General features: G+C 36.5%; 1 protein-coding gene across 4 annotated transcripts in view; it reads left to right on the top strand.

Annotated features, from left to right (window-relative positions):
- Window positions 1-10994, top strand: part of UGGT2 (UDP-glucose glycoprotein glucosyltransferase 2) — a 192566-nt gene that overhangs the window by 132471 nt on the left and 49101 nt on the right. For all 4 annotated transcript variants that reach the window (XM_049647155.1, XM_049647154.1, XM_049647157.1 and 1 more), the window contains 2 exons: window positions 4748-4843; window positions 9011-9113. In XM_049647155.1, the coding sequence (XP_049503112.1) occupies window positions 4748-4843; window positions 9011-9113 (199 nt within the window). The remainder of the gene's footprint in view (window positions 1-4747; window positions 4844-9010; window positions 9114-10994) is intronic.

Here is a 10994-nt window from a genome sequence, read left to right as displayed (position 1 = left end):
ATTTACTTTTTTATTGCAATTTTTTACCAAATACTTAGATGATTTTTATTTTAATGTCAAAACATTATCAGGATTTTTCTGTCATGGTTTGTCTGTGGTCTGTGTGTGTGTATCTGTAGGATGTATAAGAATTTTTTTCTAGTCTGCGTTCATAAAGATATTCTCCTTTATTGTCTTCTAAAAGTTTTCCAGTTTTGCTTTTTTATTGGTTTATATCTTTAGTTCTTCTTGGATTTTTAAAAAAGTATTTATTTATTTTGAGAGAGAGTGTGTATGTGTGAGTGAGCAGAGGAGGGGCAGATCTGCACTGTCAGCACAGAGCCCCATGCAGGGCTCGATCCCATGAACTGAGATCATGACCTGAGCTGAGATCATAACCTGAGCCGAGATCATGTCCTTAATTCTTCTTAGATCTTTATATTGTTCCACTGGTATGCTGTCTCATGCCAGTCCCACACTCCAGTTACCACAGCTTTATAATAAATTTTGATAATAGCAAAAATTTTCTCTTCTGTCTCTTCTTCAAAATTGCATTGATTGTTTTTTGCTACTTGTTTTTCCACATAAATGTAATTAGAACCAGCATAACAAGTTCTACAAAAAACTGTCCTGGAATTTTTATGAGAATTTCCGTGAATTTATAGATTAGTTTAAGAATTGCCATCTTTATGTAATATTAAATTATCTCGTCTGTTAAATATATACATATATTGTTTATGTATGGCTATATGAATGTATAATATATAAAACATATAAAATAACATATAGGTATATAACTGATGTATCTGGCATACAATTTATATGTGGTATATGATTTATATATAAACATATGTATATAAGAATATGTAGGTAGATAGTTTGACACACTTACTTAGTGTTCCTTTTGGGTCCTTTGGTGAAGCTTCTGTTTTTTTCCCATGAGTTTTTACACATGTAGTTTTAGATTTATTCCCTTGTACTTTATACTTTTAGCCCATATTATAAATAGTGTACTTTATATTTTCAAATTGTTTATTGCTAAATTACAGGAATAATAATAAATTCTATATTGATCTTCCTTGCTCAACTCTCTTATTTTTTGTAACATTTTATCTGATGTTAGACGCTCATGTCATTTGTGAATTGTAACAGCTTCGTACTTTAACTTCTAGCTTTTAAAACATCTCCTGTTGGCCTTTCTCTTGTTCTAGTTTGCTTAATTTAGGATAGACTTATTTTACTGTTTTACTTTTCATATATGTAGATTTAGGACCTGGCAGGCTCTTAATTGTTTTGGTTGTTTTTATCAGTTTCAGTTTGTACTATTTTTTTCATCTGTTCTCTTTCATAAACTTCTCAAGTTGGGTTCTAAGCTTTTTAATATCACATTTTTTTTCCTTACATACCCTTAAATTACAGGCTTAAAAGTGTCTTTCTAAACTCTATTTAGCTGTATCACATAAGCTGTGATATATAAATGCTTCATTATGATTCATTGCTAACGTGTTCAGATTTCTGGGTTTTTTAACATTTGCTTGTTAAGATGTTTTGAAATATTTATAGTGTCTTCTTCATGAAGGCAAACTCCTTGTCCATTTTATCATTTTTATCTTCCTTATATGGAATTGTGCCTAGATCGTGTTAGACATCCAGTAAATCTTTATTGAATAAATAAATGAATAAGATGCATTTAAAAATTTTTAAGTGGCACAGTGTGTTATTAATTGATTTCCAGTTTGTTTTTGAACTGTGATTAGAGAACATGGTTTATGAAAATCAATTATTTGGTATTTATTTCTACAAATTTTGTGAGACAGGGTTAATCTTTATCATTGTTCCATGCCTGATTTTTTTAAGGCTTATTCTCTAATTGTGTGGAAGATTTTACACATTTATTATTTTGAACATGCTATTTTTTTTCCAACCATCGAAATACTGAATTATTCTTTATCTGTCAGTTACTAGATGAAGTTTGTTAAAACACTGCAATGATGGGGGCGCCTGGGTGGCGCAGTCGGTTGGGCGTCCGACTTCAGCCAGGTCACGATCTCGCGGTCCGTGAGTTCGAGCCCCGCGTCAGGCTCTGGGCTGATGGCTCAGAGCCTGGAGCCTGTTTCCGATTCTGTGTCTCCCTCTCTCTCTGCCCCTCCTCCATTCATGCTCTGTCTCTCTCTGTCACAAAAATAAATAAACGTTGAAAAAAAAAATTTTTTTTTAAAAAAATAAAAAAAAAACACTGCAATGATGATTATGGATCTGTCATTTAATTCTTGCAACTTTGTCAAATTTTATTCTAAATATTTTGAGCTATAGTTATATATACTCTGATTCAGAATTATGTTTCTAGTGAATTGTTCCTTTTATCATTATATATTACTCCTTCTGCTATAATTTTGTCTTAAAGTCTGTGGGGTCTCGTATTTAAGCCACATCAACATTCTTTTTGGTTAATGCTTTTCTGTTTTATCTTTTTCCATTTACTTTCAGTGTACCCACACATCTTATGGCATACAACTAGGCTTCCTGCCAGAACTAAAAATTCTGATTCTTAGTCTTAAATACAGAATTCTGATTCGGATGAAATGGATGTCCTTGCTTAATCTGTTCCTTTAGGAAGTAATTCATCATTTAGGAAATGATGTTAACATAGAAAACTAAAAATAAAGTAGGAAAGTGTAAGGGCATTTCTGCAGTAAAGAGATAATATCCACAGTTATTTTCAAGTGGATATTTTAAAAAGAAAACTTTAAAAAGCAAAAAAAGTTATTTTTGGTTAAATAATTTAGGTCTAGCTTATGTTGGAAAGCATATAATTCATACTGAATTTTGTGAATATATTGTTAACATTTCAGAACCAATTTTTTTAATCTGATCTGGCAAAAAATAGTTTTAAATAGGTTTGGGAAGCTATTTCAGCCACTTTAGAGGTGGATTTCAGACCAAAACCACCACCGAAACAACAAAAACCAACACTAAACTATAAGAACATCCCCTCTAATTGTCTGAAGTCATTGCACGCACACACATAATGCTAAACACGTCATGTTGTGGTTAGAATAAAGGCATATATGCTTAAATGTGAACATATGTTTAAGATATGCGTCCTTATTTTCATGTCTTCCAAGAGTTAGCTACCTCAGAAGGTAGAACTCTGGGTGCAAAAGACAGAGTCCTTGGAACCATTGCTGGGGGAGCACGTGACACCTGTTTCTGGAGCAGAGTGATTACTGCCTGTTCTGCTCGGAGACCATCTCCACTCCTTAAACAGGAGGTGCTGACCTTCTCATGCATGTTCCCTTCTGCAGTGCAGAGTATTTTGCAAAAAGAGAGAAGTGAGAGAATCTACAAAAAGGCTGTTTGGGGCCCCCAATTTTCCCTTTCCTCATTTCCTCTTCACTTAGTGCATATGGTCTCCTTGAAACATGGGGAGCATGTTTAACCATATTTCCTCTGTTGTGTCTACAATTTCACATATTAGAGATTATGTGGCTAATAAATACCTTTGAGGGAGTTTAGGAATAGAGATTATGATTTTGATTAATTTACTCATTTAAAACAGGTTTATTGGGTGGCTCAGTCGGTTAAGTGTCCGACTTCAGGTCATGAACTCGCGGTTTGTGAGTTCGAGCCCCAAATCAGGCTCTGTACTGACAGCTTGGAGCTTGCTTCCAATTTTGTGTCTCCCTCTCTCTCTGCCCCTCCCCTGCTCATGCTCTGTCTCTCTCTGTCTCTCAAAAATAAGTAAATGTAAAAAAAATTTTTTTTAAACAGGTTTATTAAGTGGTCATTAAGCAATGCTCTGTGAAAGATATGGTGTGTAATACAAATAGAAGTAATGTGAAGTCCTACATGTCAGAACCTTATAGTCAAAGCTGATATAGTAGAGAGATACAAGTTCTCAACTCTGCATCTGAATTTCTTTATAAAAAAGAATTGCTTATCATTTCTTTTCTTGTTTCTTTCTTTTCAAAAACTTTCCTTAAAGTTTAGCCAACATTTTCTGCCCCAATGTATCTGTGAACATATAATACATTTCCTCTGGCATGAATTTTCAAACTCGGTTATGTTTAATCTAGGTATTTGTTTTATGCAGTTGTAATTAGTTTTCAAACTAATTTGTGACCATACAAGTCTGGACTTCTTAGTTATTTTGGAAATTCTCCCTTTTGTTCTTCCTGCCCTTCTTTCTCTCCTGGGTGGGCTCCAGTGCTTGAACACATAACCAGTGCTCAGCAAATATTGCCTTGAATTGAATGACGCACCGTATCCTTACAGGCGCTGTTAAGAACACTACTTATAAGTGTTTAAAGATCATGTCAATGATAAAAAAAAAAAAAAAAAAAAAAGGATGGTTTTTAAAGCAGCAGTCATCTTTAAACTGACAAATTCTAGGGGCATCTGGGTGGCTCAGTCAGCAAAGCATCCGACTCTTGGTTTTGGTTCAGGTCATGATCTCTTACAGTTCATGAGGTCAAGCCCTACGTTGGACTCTGTGCTGACAGCGTGGACACTGCTTGGGATTTCCTCCCTCTCCCTCTCCCTCTCCCTCTCCCTTCCTCCCCCCCCCATGCTTGCTCTCTCTCAAAATAAGTTTTTAAAAAAACTGACAAATTCAACTTACAAATTTGGAAGAAAAGTCATTTATATAAAGCTTGTCTATTGGAGATATTTTACATTAAATTTCCATTTCTCGGGGCATTAATTGTGACATGAAATATGGACCTTTCTCCTCAGAAAAACTCATCTGTTGTTTATCTTGTTTACCTAGCATGAGCGACCTCATTATGAAAGTCGATGCCCTTATTTCCTCTTTGCCTAAACGTGAATCTCGGTATGATATCACATTTCTTAGAGAGAATCACAGGTAAGAATATATATTTTCTGTCACTGTATCCTTTACTCAGTTATGGTTTCCACTTATAGCAGAATTTAGAGCAAATTAAAAATTGTTAGAGAAGAAATGTATTTGACAAGATTAGGAAAAGAAATTCCAGCTCTGAGATATTTGAAATGGAATTCATCAATCTCTGTCTACTTACATACAATTATCTGTTTCCCCCGAAGGGAACCTTTTCTGTTGTTTTTAATTAGGGACCGCATAGAACTGGAGGAAAAAACAGACATTATATAATTAACCTATAGACATGTTTCGTTGTGTGATCTTTTTCTAATCAGTGCTCCTATAAAACTAAACTGAGACAAATACCTTAACATAGACTCAAGATGGCTAAGAGTACCTTGTAAGTTTTCTGATTTTGTGGTAGATGCTCATGTGTACTACTAGATGGTAATACGTGCTGTAGCTCCAGGAAGTGTGACTTTCAAGAGGTCTTTACACATGTGCAGTTGTATAATCAGGGAAAATAACTTTCTAAAGAAGGGAGCACTGTTGGGAAGGAAGTTTTATTTTTTTATTTTATTTTATTTTTCAGATAACTAAGATTCAATACTTTTAAGTGTTTATTATTATTTTAGATAGCACAAGAGCTGGGGAGAGGGACGGAGGGAGAGAGAGAAAGAATCTTAAGCAGACTCCACAGTGAGCGTGGAGCCTGACACGGGGCTCAATCCCACTACCCCGGGATCATGATCTGAGCCTAAATCAAGAATCAAATGCCATGTGCTAAAATAATTTAACACAAATTACTCAAAACCATCACTGTAAACATTAGTCACTAGACTGCTCTGTTAAGCTATATTGTACTTAGGAATTTTGATTTGTTTGGAATTTATTTACTCCCGTGTTAAATGTCTGAAACAATTGATTTTTATAGTTTATTGTCGGTTAGTTTCGGCTCCCTTTCTCTAACTTTCAAATCTCTCAATGCATCTGCTGCTTTCAAGCCTACTGCCTTATTTTATATAGACAGGAGGTATGATGTGACTTTTTGATATTGGTTTGCAATTCTCCAATTTTTTCTGTTATTTATAAAAATGTATAAATGGATATGCAGTATGTACATATTAATGTGCATCTCTGTTTATACAATAATACCTAATGCCTGCCTTCTATAACATGCAGATAAGATAATTTGCCATTTTCTGAGTTCATGTATATACTTTAGGCATTTAACTTTTGTTTTCTATGTGCTTACCCATGCTGATAAATTCATCTGGATCAACATTGGTTGTGTAGCATAGCATGAGCTTTCTTGTCCAAAAAACCCAGTTTTTGAATCCCAGTCTACCATGGCCCTGTGACTTCTCGTAGCTTCAGTTTCTTAATCTATAAAATGCGGGTGTCGAGTCCTACCCTTCCAGGGTTTTATGAGACTCAGGCCTACTGCTGTGAATATAATAAATATTTAATGCATTGCAGCTATTATGTGTATTTGTTACACAAATAATGACACTTGGAAATAAGAGAAAGAAGATTAGACCTGAAAGTTAAACCATAAAATCAACTCCTCTTAATCTGGGGAGAGATGTGAATACCTACCTTAAGTAGGATCCAGGTCAGCAAAACTTAATGATAACCTAAGTGAAGGTATTAATTTAATGAAGGAAAAATGACTTTGTTGGATTTTGTGTTGGAAGCCTAGGAAAGGTAGAGAGAAGCACATTAGCAATGCTGGACTGTACAAGCAGGGCTCAATCAGAGCAGTTGGAATGCTGTGTGTGTGTGTGTGTGTGTGTGTGTGTGTGTGTGCGCGCACGCATGTGCACATACACATGTGGAGGTTGTGTAGATGAGAACTCGTTATTCATTTATAAAAGAATTGTTGTAGGGTTCGACCTTACACAATTGTAGGAGCTGGTTAAGCAGTCGTTCTGAGGCTATTGATACTGGAGCTTGGAGCTCACAGTGCAGGCAGGAAGGAAAGGAGGTTGCAAGGCGGATGGCCGTTCTTTCTGCCTGCCATAAGCACACCCCAAGTTTCACCGTAAGCTTTCCAGTTTACATGTTTCACGAAGTCCACAATGGAAACAGAAGAGTTGTTCAGGTGAAATGTAACTGTATTTATTTATTTTTATTATTATTAATATTTCTAATATGAAATTTATTGTCAAACTGGTTTCCATACAACACCCAGTGCTCATTCTAACAGGTGCCCTCCTTAATACCCATCTCCCACCCCCCATCAACCCTCGAAATGTAACTGTTTTTAGAAGAGGGAGGACACAGAAAGTCTCTGAGAAATCTTTGCGAAGGGAATACTATAGAACGAATAGTGTCTTCAACATCTTTTACGATGGGTGGCTTGACCTGTCTTTATATACAAACTAATAACATCATAACAGACTTAATTCAGTAGAACATCTCTGCATGGAATGGATATGATATTGGCTGAGCATTTTCCTGCTGCGGTGGCCTGTTTGAAATGTGCTTAGTTTATCCCAAAGACTTGAAGGCCTGAACATACCTACCTCAAGCCGACCGTCATGGCTCTCTTTGACTTAAGCTTTTAACAATTATTGACTGTCATTGTACTTGACATCATTCTTCCTGGCTAATGGCATAAAGTGTAACACTAGTTTCTTGGCAATTGAATACACATCCATTGCCTTAAAAAGGTGGTGTAGGTGGAATTAGCATCTTTTTGTTAATATTGTATGGGAAAAGAGATGTGCTGCTTCCATTCTTAGATTAGTCAATGTAATACCTACTAATAGGCTCAGGATTTTGCTCAGAAAATGGTCATGAGTCTACATCAATGCATGTAGAAATAGATGATGGGGAGGGACTGTTGGATTCGGATACAGACAGCCTCACAGAATCGGCAGTCGTCTGAGTAAACAGATGCCTGCTTTAGCCACCATAACAGAAAATAACCAGTTTTGGCAGTTTGGGCATATTGGCAGTTTTAGCCAATCGGCAGTAGTCTGAATAAACAGATGCCTGCTTTTAGTCACCATAACAGCGCATACAGAAAATACAAGTTTTGAGTAACGCTGCAAGTATAGCAATAATTGGTAAAATTGTCACCAACATAACTAAAGTAATTAACCACTGTAGATAGTCTCTTCAGTTTTAAAACATCTGATTTGTAGTCCTTATTTCTAGTAATAGTTCCGTAGCAGGATATGTTGTCTGATTCTGTCACTCCTGTTTTTCACAAAATTAAATCATGTCAAGTTCATATAAAATAAAATATCTTTCATTTCTTTGTCAAAGGACCCATATTTGAAGTGACTTTTACATTAACTTTTATTGCTGAGAAATTCATCCCTTCGCTGCAAAAAGTCTAGCTATTTATAGTCTTTCTGCACCAAAGAAGACTATATCCCTGTAATTTTACAGGGATACATTTTAATTTGGTAACCTTCATCCCTTTGTAATACATAAAATATAATTCATACATCTCAAAAAACTGACTTCCTGTATTATTACAGTGTTAAAACAGTAACTCAATTGGAATATTCTGTACTTTTAGTCAAGTATATACTTTTAACTTTGAATTACATTAAATATAAAATTTATTATCTTTCACTGGCCTCGTCTGTGCTCTGTGTTCCTTGTAAAGATGAGTCCATCTTCCAACTTAGAACTTAGTTCAGTGAAAGAAACAAGCAGGAAGACTGAGAGGAGGAGCTCAGGAGAAGGTGCCTGGGGCCAAAAATAAGTATGATAAATTTGGGCTTTTACCTCCTGAACTTTCCTGTTGTATGATATATTGGAGTTTTTTAAATACTAAATTCAAAAAACTACTGAACAGTTAATTTTATTCTCAAATCTGAAAAAATATATTCAACCAACACAAAAGTAACCTGGTTTTATTTTTTATGTTGTATGGTCCATGAGAATTTGGGGGAGGTTAGAGTTTTCACTGTAATAGTATTGTTCTTTGAAGAGTTTTTAAAAATCACTCATTCATAAGTTCTTATTTTCTCTGTTTCCTTCCAGTTTTGTAGTTTATTGAACACAAACATGAGGCTTTTAAATTTGCATTTTAATCTGTGAAATAACCAGGTTTTTTTAATCTAGTGAGAAAGAGAACAATTTATAAGAATGTATATAGTGAGATTAAGGTTTATTAGATAATTAAAGAGATTTAACTCATCCCCTTTCATCTTATTTTCTATTTTCTAGCATTATAAAGATAAATCCTCAAGAGAATGATATGTTCTTTGATGTCATTGCTATTGTTGATCCATTGACAAGAGAGGCACAGAAGATGGCCCAGTTATTGATTGTGAGATAATATTTTTATTATATATTCTATATATGTCATTTTATTATATACTTTTGTTTTGAAATTTATCATTAATCTGTCAGGTCTGTTTTCAAGTATAGTGTTTATGTCCTCTTGATTCTTTATTCTGTATAACATTTTAATCATATTTCAATGTAGAAAATTGTGTTGTATAAGCCAGTGCACGAGGTGTATGGCAGGCCCAAGGTTCGATGTTGCTGTGGACTTAATTGTTGTCTCCACCTCCCCTGAAATTTATATGGTGAAGCCCTACCCTTCCTCTGACTGTGTTTGGAAATGGGGCCTTTAGGGGGTAATTAAGGTTAAATGAGATTTTACAGTTTAGGCCCTAATCCAATAGGATTTATATCCTTACAGAAGAGGAAGAGAGAGAGCTCTCTTTCTCTCCTCACACACACACAAAGCAGAGGTCATGTGAGCACGTGGCAACATGGTGGCTGCCTCCAAGGCAGGAAGAGGGCTTTCACCAGAAATGGAATCAGCCGGCCTCTTGATTGAAAATTAGTAAATTTCTGTTGTTTAAGCCACCCAGTCTGTGGTATTCTGTGGCAGCATTCTGAGCTAACTAACACATGGTCTTCCTGTCTTCACCCTGTCTCGAGTTCTGAAGAAATGGCTTCTGGAGAAGCCGATGGTGTAATAAGTAACAATAGCCAAACAGGTGAGTGAAGGTTAGATTCAGAAAGTTTGGCCAAAGTAACAGAACCTTCAAGACTGGAGTTTATTTCTCTCATCTCACAGCAGCCTGGAGTGGCTAAGGCGGCCCCACGGTGTGAGGGCTCGGCCAGCCTTTGTGTGGTGGTTCAGTCTTCCTCCTGAAGCGGCTGGTGTCTCGTGGCCTGAGATCCAGTCAGGCTCCTCTGACCCACCTCTGTGTTCCTGTGAGCGGGAAGGGGAGAGCAAGGGCGTACCCATCCAGTCTTGTCTCACTGACCACACTGTAGCGACTCATCGGGCTACACCCGGCTCCGAGGGAGCCTGGAAGCTGTGCACTGAACATTCTTTCACTGAGAAAGTGGGGAGAAGGATACCAGGAGGCCGCTAGCAGACTCTGAAGGGACATTCTGTGGTTTTGCATTGTACTGAAAACTTTAGAGGTTCGAGTTGCGATGCAGCTTTCAGTGGTTAAATCACATAAGCTACTTACATTGGAAATTGAGATTTTTTTTTTCTAGTGGTGTTCAAAATTGTGGAGTACTCCTATTTGAAATTACTCATTGCTTGTTTTAAAGACATATTTTAAAAATATTCTCAGAAGTAGGGGAGCCTGGGTTTGAGCCCTGTGTCAAGCTCACTTCTGTCAGGGCCCAACCCGCTTCAGATCCTCTGTCCCCACTCTCTCTCTGTCATTCCCCCGCTTGTGCTCGCTCTCGCTCTCTCAAAACTAAACAAACATTAAAAAAAATTAAAAAGTATTCTCAGAAGTGAAAACCGTTCTTTGACAGTGGCCTCGCTTTTGGGAACAGGCAAAAGTATTTAGGTACTAAGTCTGGTGGAAGATGTGAAGGATCCAGCCGGGTCCTACAGGTGTATATGCCACTGAATTTCAAAATGCAGTGTCCATCAGAAATTAGTTTGTCCTAGCAAATCATATTGGAAAAGGGGATTATAGATCTCTGTTATAATTATTTGGACAAATAATTTTGGAAAGGCTTTGCCATTCTACATGCTCAGTATATAAGCAAGGCAAACAATTCCATAGTTGGTTTACTTACTTCCGTCCTTTCTTTTAACATTTGTGTACCTTCACATTTGAACTTCCTGAGACACACTATTCGGATTTTTCTTTAAAAAACAACAATCGGGGCGCCTGGGTGGCGCAGTCGGTTAAGCGTCCGACTTCAGCCAGGTCACGATCTC

This window comes from Panthera uncia (assembly GCF_023721935.1).
Source record: "Panthera uncia isolate 11264 chromosome A1 unlocalized genomic scaffold, Puncia_PCG_1.0 HiC_scaffold_16, whole genome shotgun sequence".
Lineage (NCBI taxonomy): Eukaryota > Metazoa > Chordata > Mammalia > Carnivora > Felidae > Panthera > Panthera uncia.
Note: the sequence above shows the minus strand (reverse complement) of the source record. Positions and strands in the feature narration are given on the sequence as shown.